The following is a 17,968-nucleotide window of genomic DNA, read 5'->3' on the forward strand; positions in this document are numbered from 1 at the left end:
ACACTTCTGCCCTTGAGTAGTTAAATATTTTCCACTGATAATATATTTCCTGTGGATTTGTTTGCTTCTGTTTGTGGTTCTTTGGTTTTTGTACTTGGTTTGGTTTTGGGGTTTTTTTATTCTGGGTAGGTTTTTCTTTGTTTTCATTTTTGGTCGGGTTTGTTCTTTTTCCTTATTGACTTTCTTCCAATGTGTAAGTTTTTTCTCCCTTTTCATGTTGCTTGGTTTGCTCCCGATGGCAAGGCAAATTTACCCAACTCAGTCATCTTGCCCAATTATCTTTTGCAGTCATCATTAACTGGATGAGTTTGGTCACAGACTGCCTGCAACTTGGGAGCATCCACAAAGGGATTGAAAGTGCATTTCATGCCATTATAGAGATAATAGAAATGTTCCCCAGTGTGGTCAAGGGCTGGTCACTGTGGGATGTCACCAGGGAGTGGCTGCCAAGGGCACTCTGTGCCATGGATGTCATTTGACCCTCATTGATCAGCCAAATTCCCACCCACCCCATGTTCCACTCCTGCAGCCCAGCTCTCTCCAGTCTGGCTCTGAGGAGAGCACAGCAGACCATGTCCCAGGCCTGGCTAAAGTCAGGGCACACAACATCCCCTTCTTTTCCCTCCCACGGAGGTTCTGCCATCCCTGCCTTGTGCCACCAGTGCCTGGAATGGCTGCAGGAGGATTTGCCACATGCCCTTCCCTGCTGAGCCTGACCAGTCTGTGACTCTCCCAGTGCCCCTCCCTGCCCTGTTTGCACACTGCTTCCATGTCTGCCCCTTCCCAAGTGCCCAGGACCCTCTGGGATGGCTCTGGCCTTTCCAGGGGGTTTGAGAGAGGTCTCACAGTGACACTGCCCAGCCTTCTCAACATCCCTGACACCAAAGGCCTTTTCCACATCCCTCAGTTGAAAGCCAGCAGAACACAGCACAGCTCTGTCCAGGTGCTCAGGGTGGTTCAGAAGGGAGGCAGCTCTGATTTCTCCCCACAAACCGCCACCCCAATGGTCTCTCTGTGCAGTCCATGGCTGTCCTGAGCATTTTCTCCTGGAGCCTCCTTGCCCAGGATGTTTCTCTCTATGGAATCCTAACCACAGCCCAGCAATGAATTCAGGTGTTTTCCCCGAGTTTAGTGGCCTCAAGGCACCGTTTGTGCCACCAGAACTGTGCCAGCCCCGAGTGCTGATGATGGTGTTTGTGCTCACTCGGGTTCATCTCCCCACACACACACGATGCACTGCTGAAATCTCCTCAGTACAGAGCAAACTCAGACTGCTCACTCTTCACTTGGTGTCCCTCCATGCAGGGACAAACAACCTCCTTCAGGTGGGTGAGAGGCCAGTGCTGGGAGTGGTGATTGCAGGGGCTGGTGTGGGACAATTGCCTTGGGGCACCTTCCCAGGCTGTGGCCAGAACAAAGACACAGCCCAGGCCCTGCTCTGCTGCTCCCTCAGGTCCATGCCAGGAGCTCTGGCTGTGCCAGGACACTGCTGTGTGCCCCCTGCACACTGCCCCTCTGCCCCAGGCACTGGGCTTTGCTTTGCATTCCTGGAGGACATTGCTGACAGCAGCTCTGGAGGAGAGCAAAGCCTTCCTGCCCTGCCCTCAGGAGATGCCCTTTGCTGATGGAGCTGCTGTGCTGGAGCCCAGCTGTGTCCCAGCAGTGCCCATGGCCTGTCCCTGCCTGTGCTCACAGCACGGACACGCAGCAGGACAGTGACCAAGCTGCCAGAGCACTGCGGCCTTACAGCCACAGAAGGGCTGGCAAGGAGAGGGTGGAGTTGGGAAGAGCAGATGTGGGAAGAGCCAGGGCCATTGTCCCTGGCTGTGCTGCTGTGCTGGCAGACTTTTCCCTCCACCTCTTCTCACAGGCACTGCCCCTGCAGAGACAGAGAAGGGCTTTGGAAGGATCTTGGACACACAAATCACTTGTTTTTAATAAAATCCACAGGAAACAGGTCTCTTAAATGTTTATGTCTTTCAAAATAAAGGTAGATATTAATGCAGGAATGCAAAGACTAATAAAATAATATTTTTTTTAAAAGCATTTCAACAGTAGGAAAAGAATAAGATGAAGTACCAGTGCAAAATAATATAGAGAACTATGAGAAAAAATCTGAGATTGTTAAGAATTACATTCTGATGGCTCTGCAGGAAAACAGAGTGAATATTGCTCCTGAAGATACAGTCATCATTTTCCCCAGGGTAGCCTTGAGCTCCTGGTTCCTCAGGCTGTAGATGAGGGGATTCAGGGCTGGAGGCACCACTGAGTACAGAACTGTGACTGAGGCATCCAGGGATGGGGAGGAGATGGAGTGGGGCTTCAGGTAGGCAAATGTGCCAGTGCTGATATAGAGGGAGACCACAGCCAGGTGAGGGAGGCAGGTGGAAAAGGCTTTGTGCCGTCCCTGCTCAGAGGGGATCCTCAGCACGGCCCTGAAGATCTGCACATAGGAGAAAACAATGAACACAAAACAACCAATAGTTATACAGGCACCAACCACAGTAAGTCCAACATCCCTGAGGTAAGATGTGGAGCACGAGAGCTTGAGGATGTGTGGGACCTCACAGAAGAACTGGCCCAGGGCATTGCCATGGCACAGGGGCAGGGAAAATGTATTGGCTGTGTGCAGCAGAGCAGTGAGAAAGCCACTGGCCCAGGCAGCTGCTGCCATGTGGGCACAAGCTCTGCTGCCCAGGAAGGTCCCGTAGTGCAGGGGTTTGCAGATGGACACGTAGCGGTCGTAGCTCATGACGGTCAGGAGGGATAATTCTGTTCCAATGAAAAACAGAAACAGAAAGAGCTGTGCAGCACATCCTGAGTAGGAGATGGTCCTGGTGTCCCAGAGGGAATTGTGCATGGCTTTGGGGACAGTGGTGCAGATGCAGCCCAGGTCAGTGAGGGCCAGGTTGAGCAGGAAGAAGAACATGGGGGTGTGCAGGTGGTGGCCGCAGGCTACGGCGCTGATGATGAGGCCGTTGCCCAGGAGGGCAGCCAGGGAGATGCCCAGGAAGAGGCAGAAGTGCAGGAGCTGCAGCTGCCGCGTGTCTGCCAATGGCAGCAGGAGGAAGTGGCTGATGGAGCTGCTGTTGGACATTGCTTCACTCTGGCCATGGAATCCTGCTGAAGGAAAACACAGTGAGAAGTCAGGGGAGACTTTGCTGAGTGATGTCCAATCCCTTTTTCTCAGCCCTTCCCATGCTGCTCTGTGCCACCCAATTTTCCTTTTCGCAGAGCCTTTCCTTCACCCTGTGCCTGGAGCTCTGCTTGTTTCTGGGATGAGGTGGGGCTCTGCCCATGGACACCAAGGAGTCAGCTCTGCTCTACATGGGAATGGGAACATGGGCCAGTCCTTCATCAGCCCAAACTTCTCCTGAGGCAGAGGGGCTTGGCAGCATCTCTTGTCCCAGGGTTAAAGAATAGTGATGGCCAAAGGCAGTTTGTTCCCAGGGAGATCAGAGAGAGCTGTGCAATGCAAGAGCATTGGCTGTAACTCAGTGAAGGGTGAGGGCAGCTGTTCTCTCTCTCCATCTGTCCCCAGCTGCCCTTTCTGAGATCGAGGGCAGTCACTGTGTTTGCCTGAAAATCAGCCTGACACAGCTGAGAGGGACCCACAGCAGAGCAACCTGTCTCAGCCTTTCTCAGAGTTGCAGCCCCACTCCTGGCCAAGGACACTCCTGTCCCCCAGTGTCCCCTGGTGGCAGCTCCCAGCTTGGATGGCATCCCAAGGGCACTTCTTGAGGAGAGTCAGCTCATTCCCAACCTCCTGCCTGCCTCCCTGCCTGCCCAGAGCTCCTGGGGCACAGGAGCTGGGACACCCCATTGCTGTGCTCAGCCTGCACAGGAGGAGCCCAAGGGCTGGGCCTGAGCCTGCAGCTGGAGCTCCCATTCCCAGAGAGCCTGTCAGCAATGCCAGGAGCACCTGGGCAAGGCAAGGGCAGAGAGAGCCAGCCCTAAGGAAAAGCCTTTCCCTGGCCAGCCCTGCACAGCCCCTCCCAGGCAGCACCAGGGCAGGAAATTGGCCCTCAGGCCCTGGTCAGCAGGGAATGGCACATGGCAGAAGAGACGCCCTTCATGTCTGGTGCTGCTCTGCTGGCCCAGGAGGGCACTGAGGGCCCCAAGCCCGGGCTGAGGGCTGTGCTGGCTGGGAGGGGACACCAGAGCTGTGCTGCTCAGGGCAGTGTCTGCACTGCAGGGAAGGGCTGGCAGGTGTCACATCTGCCCTGCAGCAGGGCTTCCCTCAGCACTGCCTCCCTCCCTCTCTGCCCATGGCTCTGCTGCTGGAGCTGTCCCAGCCCGAGCTGTTCCTGTGGCCCCGGGCTCCTTCCCTGCCAGAGGTGACAGAGCCCATCCCAGCCCCTGGGCCAGCTCTGCCCTGCAGCTGCTCAGGGGTGCAGGGATTAAAGACCAGCTCTCCCGGCCCTGGGCACCATGGAAAGGTGATGCTGGATGGATCTTGAGGATGGAGAGGTGGAGGAACCTGCTGAGGGTCCCAGGAAAACTCAGTGTGGTGGTTTAAGAGCCTCAACCCCTGCTCTAACCTGCACAGTTGAGTTTCCATTGCCACCAAGCTGGACCTGGGAAAAGTGGGAGCACAGATTCAGGAAAGAAGAGATCCAAGCACAAAATTCCTTCCCTGAATGAGCTAAGAAATATCCCCTCAGAAGTGGCCTGAGCATGAGCTGGAGCTCTGAGCAGCCCTGGCCCACACATCACCCACTGCACAGCAGCAGGACCTGGGAGGAGTTACTCCTTGCACCAACAGCTCCCCTCTGCCATGCACTGGGAGCTCCCAGGCAGGCTGAGAGCTGCCCCTGGCAGGTGGCACAACACCTGGGCTGGCCAAGAGCCCTGAGGGTTGCAGGAGCTGCTCTGCAGGACAGCCCTGGGCAGCCCTGGCTACAGCCCCAGCTTCAGCCCCTGCAGCCGTCCCTGGCAGCAGGAGCCATCCTGCCCTGTCCCTCTGATGGTGCCCAGGGCAGCCCCGCTCTGCAGCACATCCTCCTCTTCCTCTGCCTCTGAGAAACTGGGAGAGTCCTCCTGACATATCCCCCAGGCTTTGGGGTGTGCTGGATCCAGGAGATCCCCCCAGGAGCACAGGGAACATTGCCCTGCACCCACAGACTTACCATGTCCAGGGCTATGAAGATGTTTCCCCAAGTGAAGTCTCAGCTCAATGTCTTTCCAATCCTGATTGCCTCTAGCCTGTCTGTGCCTGGCTCCTGTCCCCTCAGTGCCTGTAGTCAGTGCCCTCAGCCCTGCTGGGCTGGGAGAGGAGCTGCTCCTCAGCAGAAATGTATTTTTGAAGGTGTTCTTGGTTGAGCTTGGGAGCTACCTCTGTGCCAGGAGCCCAGACCAACTCAGCAGCGCAGACACAGCACAAGGACATTAATGACTCTCTCAGGACTTTCTTGCTGTTTACATCAGACTCAGTCCCTGAGAGAGTGTTCAAAAACTTCTGAAGAACTCAAAGTGACATTGAAACTCCAATTTTTCCTGAAGTTTTAATGGGTCCCACTGAGGGACACAACTGAGAAAGTGTCCAAAGGTTCCAGTTAGAACAAAACACTGGTGGCAGTGATGACAGGTGGGGACAAACAAGGGAAAGGTGTCTCTGATGCTGAGCAAACCTGGATGTGTTTCAGGAATGCAAAGGGCCAAGGGCCGAGCCCCAGCCCCTGGCAAGGCAGATCCTGTCCCTCCCTCATTGCTCAGGGCTCTTCCCGGGCCACTGGGCTCTGGGGATGTGCAATGCCAAGGGCAGGACCATGGGGCGGCCCCTGCCAGGCTGCTGAGCAGGGACAAGGAGGCAATGAGGCGCCAGTACAGCAAGGCTCACTTGTCCCCTGCTGGCCTCAGGCCCAGGGCCAGCAGCCATGGCCCAAGTGCTGCAGCAGTTGGCTCTGGCAGGGCATTTCAGCTACTGCCCATCCCTGTGCCCTGTGCAGCCCAGGCGGTCCTACGGTGTCCATGCCCTGCACCTCTGTCCCTGCAGGCTGTCGTCATCCCCCAGCTGCCCCACCTCGCTGGCCCTTCTTTGCTGACATCTCTGCGTCCTTCCTACCTCTGCCTGGCCACACAGAGCCTTGGGCTTGATACCAAAAGGTTAAATTCAGTTTTTACTGTGCCTGTGAACTTTCAGCACAGGAACAAGGCATGGAGAGCCTGCTTTCTCAGCAAGGATGATTGGAAGAGAAGAAGAAGACATCTGGCACAAGGGAGTAGTGATAGAAAAACAAGGACTTGAACTGGGAACTTGGGGTGTCTTTTTTGGAAATGGGTAAATTTTAATACATATGTAAAGGCTTAATATGAGAAACACACTTGCAGAATCACTTGTCCACATAAGGTTAAGGGTTATCCCTCACTGGACCTAAGGCCTGAACAAATTGATGCCCTCTTTAGCATCAAATTAATATTAAGGTCTTTTATTCTGATGTTTTTGAGATTTGATGACAGCAGACCTCACTAACCAGGGAGTCAACTGTTGCACTATGGAACCTCAAGTTAACACTGTGGGAGCTCATAGAACTAAAATCCATTTTGACAGATTGGGGCCACACGGAACCTCTGGTCCCTTGTGGCACTGCAGTTCCAAGGACACCACTGTGGCACTGAGAAACCTCATGGAAGCAGAAGTGCGTTGTGACAGAGAAAGGCCTCATGGATCCAAGGGCCCATTGTGACACTGTGGGGCCACATGGAACCGATCGTCCATTGTTGTACTGCAGATCCATGGAGGCCATGGTGACACTGTGGAACCTCCTGCAACACTGGGTGCATTGTGAACCTGCAGGGCCTCACAGAACCTAGGAATCCAGTGTGACACTGCAGAACCTCACGGAACCAAGGTGACCATGTTGTACTACAGAACTACAGATCCTCATAGAACAAAGGGTTCATGGTGACATTGTGGAACCAAGGAGATTGTTGCTGGCAGTATGAAATCTCATGGAAACCAGAAGCTGTTCCATTGTGACCAAGGGTCCATTGTGACACTGAAGAACCTCATGGTACCTGGAGTCCATTGTTACACTGTGGGGCCTTGTGAAACCAAAGGTTCATTATGACATTGCAGGGCCTCATAGAACAGTGGAGACTATTATGACATAGAATTACAGAATTAACAAGGTTGGAAAAGACCTTTGAGATCATCAAGTCCAACCTTTAACTTAACATCACCTCATCCACCAAACCATGAGTGCCACGTCCAGTCTTTCTTAAAATGCTGCCAGGGAGAGTGACTCCACCACCTGCCTGGACAGAAGATTCTAGTTCCCAATCACTCTTTCAGTGAAGAATATTTTCTGGATGTCAAACCTAAACTTCTGCTGGGGTATCTTAAGATGGTGTCCTCTTGTTCTGTCACTGGTTGCCTAGGAAAAGAGACTGACCCCCACCTGACTACAACCTCTGTTCAGGCAGTTGTAGAGAGTCTCACTGGAGACCATTGTAGCCATTGGGGCCACTGTAGCACGGCGGGGCCTCATGGAATCAAGGGGACCACAGTGAAAGTGTGGGTCTCCATGGGACAAAGGGACCATTCTGACACCGTGGAACCAAGGAGAGCTTTGTTACACTACAGGGCCTCATGGAACCAAGGAGACCATGATGACACTTTGAGGCCTCGTGGAACCAAAGGACCATTGTGGCACTGCATGGCCTCATGGAAACAAGGGCACAAGAGTGACACTGTGAGCTCCATGGGACCAAGGGGGCATTCTCACACTGCAAATCAAGGAGACCATTGTGACACTGCGGGGCATCATGGAACTGAGGGTCCATTGTGACACACCATGGCCTCATGGAAGCAAGGAACCATTGTGACACTATGGGTCTCCTCAGGCCAAGGGGCAGTTGTCACACTGTGTTGCACCATTGAACCGAGGATTCCATTGTGACACTACAGGGTCCCATGGAACTAAGGATTCATGTAACAGTGCGGGACCCCATGGAACCAAAGGTCCATTGTGACACTGCGGGGCCTCATGGAATCCTGGAGGCCACGATGACACTTTGAGGCCTTGTTGAATCAAGGGGCTCTGCAGGGCCCCATGGAACCAAGGAGACCCTTCTGCCATTGTGAGTCCCCATGGAACCAAGGGTCCATTGTGACACTGTGGTGTGGGAAATGCAGGCACAGAGAACTCCCAGGGCCTTGTGCGCACAGGGTCAGAGATAGAGATGGATACAAGCTTTGATCTAAGACCTTGGAGAAGGCTTAGAGAATTATAGCATTAAAGTGAAACAGACATGAAACAAGAATATAAGTTTGTAGTTTAAGTAAAAATATACAGAAATATGTATTATATAAGCCAAGCAATATGTTAAGTAAGACAGTGAAAGATATTAAAGTTTAGCAGTGGAACCTATTATAAAGTTAGCTAAAATTTAAGACATATCAATCTAAGTTTGTGAAATGTTATATGGTTGGTTAAAAATGACACATTGCAGTAAAGCCATGAAAAGCAAAGCAATTAATCATTGGTATAAAAAGACTAGCAAGCTTTGTAGAAGTATTTGATTAACTAAAAAATTATATAAGGCATTCTAACTAAGAGTTAGGTGGCTTGTGATATTATGGCATTGGATCTAACACCCTTAATGTCTTACCCTTTCATGAGGCTGATGCTGTGAGACAATAAAACATCTTTTACAACATCTCTCGTAATATTTCCATCCCATTATTGTGGTACAGAGGAGACCCCTGTGACACTGCAAGGCCTCATGGGAGCAAGGGACCATTGTGACACTGTGGAGCCCCATGGAAACAAGAGGCCAGTGTGACACAGCTGGGCCTCATGGAACCAAGGATCCAATATGACACTGCCATTGTGACACTGCAGGATCCCAAGGAAACCAGGGGCCACTGTGACAATGCGAGGCCCCATGGATGCAAGGGAACAGGTAACAGGTCTGGTTGGCTTGGCCTGACTGGTCCAACTGCCTTTGGCATCTGGAGTGAGGAGAGAAAACAAAGGATTATTTTGTTACCAATTCAATGTGAATCAAGCAAAACCCGTTTATTTTGCCTGTAGACATGGTTTATATTTACTTCCTCTCTTGGATTACACAGTCACACATTATTTCACTGGTAACTCTGCTTTGTCCATGTGTCTCTTGATTGGTAGCTCCATTTTGTCCATGAGGCAGGCACGCATCTTTTTCTCAATCTAACTGGTTGATATCTTAATTGTCATTTTACTCGTGTTGACACCCCTGTGTTTGTCAGCAACTTTCAGCTTCTTCTTTTATCCACTTTTTTATCCACTGAGATAACATCATGTGGAAGGTTAGGCTAGTTTATTTAGGACATGTCCATTTTCCTGTAAATATGATCCCACAATTCCCCTTTCTTTTTTTTTGAACCAGCCAAACCTTCTTTATAGCATTTTCAATCATGTTCATAATTCCCCTAAGTATACATGGCACAATCATTAATAACAACACTATTACAATCAACACAGTATGTGCCTGAATGAGAATATCTATCAACCATCCAGTAATTCCCCAACCTTTAAGCCAAGTTTAGAGCATGTAGAGATTTGTCCCAAAACTGTACTGTATCTTCACAGTGTTGGCCTTGTTGTAATTCAGTATTTGAGGTATAGGAAATTATATCAGGATATCCTGTAACCTCCTTCCTGGAAACCCCAGTTCATGTCTTCCTTTCCGGTCCTGTGACCTTCCCCCGTGTCCTTGTACCCACCGGGGGTCGGATATTCCGGTCCTAGTCCCCTCTGTGTCCTCATCCCATTGGCAGCTAGCCAAAGCCACTCCTATTCCTTTCTCCTGAATACCTGGCTCGGAGAGAAACTCGCCCTCTTTCTGGCCACGCCATCGCCCTGCAATAAACTGAGACTGAAAGAGCCTCTTTTGTATCCTTCTCCATCCATGATGCGATATTGTGTCTGATCTGAAGTAATTAGGAAAAAGACACAGTGTAACTGCATCAGTTGGTGCCCAATCGTGGGGCTTTCAGTTTTGGACCCCATTTGGCTAAAGTGCCTGTTTTAGGACTTTAAAAGGCCCATTGGGCTGTTCAACTATGTCTCTGGGTCGGAGCTGCTTTTTGCCAGCACCAAACATAGGAGGGTGAAATCGGATAACTTCTCCGCGAGAGTCGGAGGAGCCCGTTCTGGATTGGAGCTTTTGCAGAGTTACGGCGACCGCAATCCGTCTGAGGAAGGTAAAATAACCCTTCGGGGAGGCGGGAACCTCTATCTAGCCCCGAGGTACTGGGGAGAGGGGGTTTTTCAGGTGACGTAGCCCCAAATTCGCGGGGGAGGTTTGTATCCAGCGGGGGCAGCGGCAGCAGTCCCGCGTGGAGTGGCGAGCACGTGTGCGGTGTTGTGCAACTCCGCCAGCATTTACGTGCTCAGCCACTCTACCGGCGTGTGTTGCGCTATTGGCGTAAGCACCGGCGCGGGGGATTCCCCTCGGAGGAGTTCTCCAGGGCCGCCGGTGTTGCCGTAGCGACAGCCGCGTGTGGTAACAAAGCCCAGCACCCCCAATCACCTGGGTTTGCAACGGACTGCTAATTTGTAACTTTCTGCAACAGTTAGGGAATTGTGCATTTTGTGTTTATAACATCGGAATGGGGGGGAAATTTTCTGCACAACAAAAGAGTATTATTTCTCAGCTTTAAGAAATGTTAGATGCACAGGATGTTGTAATTTCTAAAAAACAGATTAGAAAGTTTGTTAGCTGGTTGTCTCGAGAAGTTATAGAATTTGAAAAGCAGGATATCCATTCAGTTTTATTTTGGGACAGTGTTGGAAATTTATTGACTTCTAAAATACAGAAAGGCGATACCAAGGCTGCTTTATTTTTGCCTATATTTCTAAATATTCACAAACACTTATCACAATTAAATTTGGAATCTTCTGTCCCTGAATTAAAAGAGAAATCAGAAATACCTCAAGAAACTACTAATTCTAACAATCCCCCCAGTTATACAATGTTGCCGCCGGAAACTTCTAATTTAGAAAATCACCTTTCTTCAGTGCAAGGGGGAAAATCTGTACTAACTTCTAACAATATGCCTTTTTCTTCCAATAACCCATTCCTGCATCCAACTCCCATTTCTGCTCCATATCTTCCCAGCTATGTAAACCCATATTTCCAAGCTGCTATTTCTATATCGCCTTGTAACTATCTTTCTAACACGGGGACAGAAAACAATAGGAGCTCCGTGAGGGCTGAGACAGGGGGAGGGGCAGCAGGAACGCAGGCAGAGACACAAAACCATTTAACCCCTAACTTGCTGAATAACCCTCCTCAGGTTTTTGATGCAGCACCAGTTAGTTATGTGGGTAGAAGGAATGGTAGAAGAAGCTACGAGCCATTCTCATACCAAGATACAAAGGAAATTTTTAAGTGCAAAGGGAATTTGGGAGGCAAAGTGAAATATTTAAAGGGATGCTAAGAACAACTCTTTTGTCTAATGAATTAGTTCCCCAGGATATAAAGGACCTTTTTATGTGTTTGCTAACTCCAGCTGAATATGAATTATGGCTTAATATTTGGAAACGTTCTTTAAGCAGTCTTTTAACAGAGCTTCACAAAAACCCTGAGCATTCCAAAGATTTGGATGATAATGAAATTACATTGGATCATTTATGTGTGGAGGGTGAAATTCATTGCCCTGAAAAGCAAGTCTGGTTATTATCTAAATTTATTTTGAATAAGGTTTGTGATGCAGCTGAAAAGGCTTTTATCAAATTACCTACACCTGAAGTAACTACTAGTTATGTTAATATTAAACAGCATTCTTCTGAGAGTTTTTTAAGTTTTATAGATCGATTAAAGACACAGGTGGAACGCCAGGTGCAAAATCCAGCCATGCATGCAGAACTGATTAAGGAATTAGCAGAGAAGAACGCCAATCAAGCATGTCGCAGAGTCATCTTGAGCTTACCACTGCATCCAGACCCGACCCTGGCACAGATGATAGAAGCATGCACACGCAAAGCAGAACTGCTCAGTGATCCTGAGAGGAACCCGAGTCCAGCACCTCCTAAGCCTCCAGCACCTCAACCACCACAGATGAAGAAGCAGCACATGTCATCACAGCAGCTAAAAGAGATCACCTGTTTCCAGTGTCAGCAGGAAGGACATTTTGCTAGGGACTGTCCTCAGAACAGGAAACAGAAGAAGATCAGTGAAACAAAAAACTAGAATTGAGGCGCTGGCCTGCCATAAACACCATAGAGCGCCAGGATATAAATTCTGCAGGCTATACTGTAGCAAAAGCCTCTCTCTTAAAAACAAAGGGGGAGGGTGGAAGGGACAATGTGGGGATAACAGATGATATAAATGTTAAATGTTCTTTTAACCAGGTCAGGCAGTCCTGTGGCTGTGTAAGGCTCCAGACTACCAAAGGTTTTCATTTCAGATCTGCTGAGTGGACCATCATTACAGTGGACATCTCAAGCCCCTTAATTGACATGACGGTTTGCCACATGGAGAGTGAGTATTTTGTTGTGGGAGACACTGCAAACACACCTTTAGAAATTGAAATAGCTCCTCTGATCATGAAGGGGAAAATATCCAGTGTTATAATATTAGCCCGTTGCTCTCAAGCACCTTTCTATTTGTGTGAGGGGCAAGTACTGGCCCAAGCCCTTTCTATTCCAGCAGATATCACAGCAGATGATAAGTCACCAGAGGTTTACTGGGCAGAAACAGTAAAGGAGGAAAAACCTTCTCTAGCATGCAACATGACACATGGAACAGATCACCTACATGTGCAGGATGTTCTGGACACGGGATCAGATGTGACAATTATTCCTGAAAACTTTGGCCTTCACATTGGGAATTGCAACCTGTGGCTGGGCAGCTCCAGGGTATAGGAGGAGTTAAATTGGTAAAAATATCAAAACGCATTGTACAAATTGAGGGACCGGACGGCAAATTGGCCAGTGTTCGTCCGTTTGTAATAGATTACAAATGTCCCTTGTGGGGGAGGGATTCCATGTCACAGTGGGGAGTTAAAATGATAATTCCAAAAACCCCTCAGGATTTTTTGGAAGCAGCCACTGTAGACTGCCAAGTCCAAAAGCTAGCATGGCTAAGTGACACACCTATCTGGACAACACAGTGGCCGCTGAAAAAGGAAAAGTTACTGGCACTTGAAAAACTTGTAGAGGAACAATTGGCGAAAAATCATATAGAAGAAACACTTAGTCCCTGGAATTCTCCAATCTTTGTAGTGAAAAAACCAGGGAAAGACAAATGGAGATTGTTACATGACCTTAGGGAAATAAATAAAGTAATTCAGGACATGGGGTCTCCGCAAGTTGGGATGCCTAGTCCCAGCATGTTACCTAGAGATTGGCAATCGGCAGTATTAGACATCAAAGATTGTTTTTTCCAAATCCCATTACACCCTGAAGATGCTCCCAGGTTTGCATTCTCAGTACCATCATTGAACAGAGAGGCTCCAATGAAGAGATACCACTGGAAAGTGCTTCCACAGGGCATGAAGTGTAGTCCTGCTATCTGTCAGTGGTATGTAGCTTCATTGTTGTCTCCTGTGCATGCACAAAGCAGGGAAGCTATAATCCTACACTACATGGATGATGTGCTGGTGTGTGCTCCTGATAACTCCATACTCCAACACATGCTTGACCTAGTAGTTAAAGTTTTAACCTCTGCTGGATTTCAATTACAGGAAGACAAGGTTCAAAGGATGCCACCTTGGAAATATTTGGGCCTATAGATTACAGCCAGGACCATTGTTCCACAGAAATTACAAATTAATTGTAACCCTAAAACTCTTGCAGATCTTCACTCTCTGTGTGGGTCGTTGAACTGGGTCAGACCTTGGTTAGGCCTCACTAATGAGGACTTACAACCCCTTTTTAATTTATTGAAAGGGGAAAGGGACTTACTGTCTCCCAGGGAGCTGACACCTGAGGCAAAAGCTGCAATTGAAAAGGTACAGCAAGCCCTGTCTGAAAGGCAGGCTCACCGCTACCAGCCTGAACTACCTTTCAAATTCATTGTTTTGGGGAAACTGCCACACTTACATGGTTTAATATTTCAGTGGATTGAGGGGAAGGGAGACTCACTCTTAATCATAGAATGGGTCTTCCTCTCCCACCAAAGATCCAAAACTATCACACAGCCACAGGAATTTATGGCTCAGTTGATTCAAAAAGCAAGAATGAGGCTGCGTGAACTGGCTGGGTCTGACTTCACATGCATTCACCTGCCAATTAAACTTTCTATGGAGGGAAAAAACTCTCCTGAAAGGCTAACAAAAGAAATTTGCATTTGTTACAGAGCAATGCCAGCCTCCAGATATCTCTGGATAGCTACACTGGACAGATATCTGTTCACAGCCCAGCTCATAAGTTGTTTAATGAGGAATTCCACCTCATCCCTCGTGAAAAGAGAAGCAGGAGACCACTCGAGGCACTCACAGTGTTCACAGATGCATCGGGGGCCTCCCATAAGTCGGTGATGACTTGGAGAAATCCTCAGACTCAGCATTGGGAAGCTGATGTTAAGTTTGTGGAGGGGTCACCCCAGATTGCAGAACTGGCCGCAGCTTGTGAGAGTCTTTAAGCAGTTTTCAGAGCCTTTTAACCTGGTAACAGATTCAGCTTATGTTGCTGGGATAGTATCCAGGGCGGATCAGGCAGTGCTCAAAGACATCAATAATGAGCAGCTCTTTAGGCTGCTGTCAAAACTAATTTATTTAATTTCATACAGAGAACATCCTTTCTATGTGATGCATGTGAGGTCACACACGGAGTTGCCAGATGAAATCACAGAAGGGAACTGGATGGAAGACACCCTTGCAGCTCCAGCTGAAAAAGCACGCCTTCCTGACATTTTCCAACAGGCAAAGCTGAGCCACCAGCAGTACCACCAGAATGCACCAGGTTTGGTCCGTCAGTTCCAGCTAACACAGAGTCAGGCCAAGGCTATTGTAGCCACCTGTCCCAGCTGCCAGCTCCAGGCCATGCCATCACTGGGTATAGGGGTTAACCCCCGGAGCCTAGGCAGCTGTGAGGTGTGGCAGACAGACATCACACACATTCCTAGTTTTGGACGTCTCAAATATGTTCATGTGAGTATAGACACATATTCAGGTGTAGTTTATGCATCCGCACATGCAGGGGAAAAGGCTGTACATGTAAAACAACACCTAGTGCAAGCCTTCTCAGTGTTGGGGATCCCTAAAGAAATAAAAACCGATAATGGACCAGCATACGCATCCAAGGAGTTCCTGGAATTTGTCCAGCAGTGGGGACTGGGACATAAGACAGGCATCCCCCACTCCCCTACAGGCCAAGCAGTGGTGGAACGCACACACCAGACACTAAAACAGGTTCTAGCTAGGCAAAGCAGTTCAACTGTGTGGATGTCTCCCCAGCAAAAGCTCTGTAAAGCTCTGTTCACAATCAATTTCTTGAATTGTTCGTTTGAAACTATGAGTCCTCCTGTGGTCCATCATTTTAACAGCAGTAAACAGTTTAAATTGTCTCAGCATCCACCTGTTTTGATTAGGGATCCAGAAACATGGGAAACCAGGGGTCCCTATGAGCTAGTAACCTGGGGAAGGGGCTATGCATGTGTATCAACCCCCTCAGGCCCTCGATGGATCCCCAAAAGTGGGTTAAACCTTTTGTTCCCAAAACTCCAGCTACAGCAGAAGGAGATGAGAAGCAAGTAACCACTGCTTTGAAAAGAAGACACCGCAGAGGGAAAGGAAACAAAAACCTCATAAAGGAATACCCTCTGGCAGAAAAGGACTTATAACATGTTTTAAAATGTTTGTTTTACCTTTTAGAAAAAAGCTACCCTCCAGTTAACCCTGTGAAGAACCCCATCCAAGTTGTCTTCCTGTTAGCCCTGAACAGTCTGGCAGCGGCGTGGATCATCCCTCAACCACGTCAAAACATCTGGGTAACCTTGGCACAGACACTCAAGCAGGAAAACATATGCTTGTCCACTGCAGCAGCAATAGACCCTATGTCCACCTGCCTTGTAGGAGTTCCACTAAAAGTTAGTGAGTATTTAGGCAGCTATGACATACACATGCCTAATAAAACACCTGAATTATTCACTATATCACCTAGGCAATCAACACAAGTCAAAGGTAATCCTATAAAAGAGCTGCTGCCAAAATTGCCCAAAGCACACCAGGAACCCCAAGAGCTAGAGCTGCTTGGTTCCTACCCATCAACATATTGCATTCATTTTAAAGATTATCCAACACCTGCTGACACTAAGGGTTTCCATCACATCAGACAATTTCGCAAGGAATTTGTGGCCACCAAGTGGTGTACTAGTTTAAGTCATATTCCAGCTAGAGATCCAGTTCATTCAAGTCCCAAAATTCTACCAAAGGGATTGTTTTTAATTTGTGGGGACCGGGCCTGGGCTGGAATTCCTTCTAATCTGCTAGGAGGACCATGTACTATAGGGCAGTTGTCCCTGTTAGCACCCAACCAAACATTAATTAGTAATTGGACACACAAAAGCAAATTAGGTAATAAAATACAAAAGAGAAGTGCTGAAAATCTGGACCCAAATTGTGATGCAGAAATTTTCCATTGGGCTAAATCAAAAAGAATTGCTGTGTCTGTATTTCCATGTGTTGCAGCAGCTAAAGCTCTGGGTGATTTAAGTCACCTGGAGTGTTGGGTGGTTAAACAGGCAAATTTAACCTCAACTGACATCAGCTCCCTCCTAGAAGATGAGGAAGTAACTAGACAGGCAACACTCCAAAATCGTGCTGCTATAGATTTCCTCCTATTACTACATGGGCATGAATGCCAGGAATTTGAAGGACTTTGCTGCCTGAACCTGACTTCAAAAGCTCCCAATGTCCACGCTGCTCTGTGAGATATGAACCACCTGATTGGACAAGTGAAGCAAGAAACAAAGGACTGGTTTAATGAACTGTTCAAGGGCTGGGGGTTTTCTGGGTGGTGGACTTCCATAGTCAAAACCATTATATTATTTGTTGTTATTCTTTTCCTTGTAGCGATAGCATTTGGTATCCTACGTCATTTAATATTTAAAGCCATTAATGGTATAATTTCTTCTACCTCAGCAGGCAATCATATAGAGATGGCAAATATAAAACAATCTAACTCTCCTGCTTATCACAAATGGTGGGCAAAATAATAAATTCGGACTAGAATTAGTTTAATATCATCCCCCTACTTAAAAAACAAAAAAACGGGGAGATGTTGTAATTCAGTATTTGAGGTATAGGAAATTATATCACGATATCCTGTAACCTCCTTCCTGGAAACCCCAGTTCATGTCTTCCTTTCCGGTCCTGTGACCTTCCCCTGTGTCCTTGTACCCACCGGGGGTCGGATATTCCGGTCCTAGTCCCCTCTGTGTCCTCATCCCATTGGCAGCTAGCCAAAGCCACTCCCATTCCCTTCTCCTGAATACCTGGTTCGGGGAGAAACTCGCCCTCTTTCTGGCCATGCCATCGCCCTGCAATAAACTGAGACTGAAAGAGCCTCTCTTGTATTCTTCTCCATCCATGCTGCGATACTTTGTCTAATCTTAAATAATGAGGAAATAGACACAGAGTAACCGCATCATGGCCCAACTGATTTACATCTCTCTTTGTCCTTGTATTTTGTGTAATATTCCATATCATGTGATTCAGTAACTGCTTATGGTCTGACCTAAACATGATCAATTTTCCAATATAACAAGTCTGCCTACCAGGTTACTTGGAATTTCAGCCCAGGCCCTATCTCCTCAAATCAAAAATACTCCATTGGGTAATTTTAATCCCTGTGTCTTGTTGTCCCACACATTGTTTATACATTGTTTCTGGGGCAGTAGCTCTTAGAATCATGCCTTCTGTGTCTATCAAGTACACTGCTAGGCTGTACAAAAACTTTTACTGACTTGCTATTGACTTAGCTGCTTTGCCTGCTGTGCATTGCCTTTAAAATATGGACATCCATCCTTTGGCCAT

The 17,968-nt window shown here is 48.2% G+C and overlaps 1 protein-coding gene and 1 long non-coding RNA gene across 2 annotated transcripts; one reads left to right on the top strand and one right to left on the bottom strand.

Annotated features, from left to right (window-relative positions):
* Nucleotides 1–2,131: 2,131 nt before the first annotated feature.
* LOC130265933 (olfactory receptor 14A16-like) lies at nt 2,132–3,101 on the bottom strand. The gene has a single exon (XM_056515273.1). The coding sequence runs from the start codon at nt 3,095–3,097 to the stop codon at nt 2,132–2,134; it is 966 nt and encodes a 321-aa protein (XP_056371248.1). The 5' UTR covers nt 3,098–3,101.
* Nucleotides 3,102–12,368: 9,267 nt separating this feature from the next.
* LOC130266062 (uncharacterized) lies at nt 12,369–16,822 on the top strand. Its single transcript, XR_008842730.1, has 3 exons — nt 12,369–12,471; nt 15,806–16,024; nt 16,798–16,822. It is a non-coding gene; the product is annotated as an uncharacterized LOC130266062 (long non-coding RNA).
* The last annotated feature ends 1,146 nt before the right edge of the window (nt 16,823–17,968 follow it).

This window comes from Oenanthe melanoleuca, unplaced genomic scaffold, assembly GCF_029582105.1.
Source record: "Oenanthe melanoleuca isolate GR-GAL-2019-014 unplaced genomic scaffold, OMel1.0 S001, whole genome shotgun sequence".
Lineage (NCBI taxonomy): Eukaryota > Metazoa > Chordata > Aves > Passeriformes > Muscicapidae > Oenanthe > Oenanthe melanoleuca.

Coding starts and splice junctions, on each gene's coding strand:
- LOC130265933 (XM_056515273.1), bottom strand. CDS start 3,097: ATGTCCAACAGCAGCTCCATCAGCCACTTCCTCCTGCTGCCATTGGCA.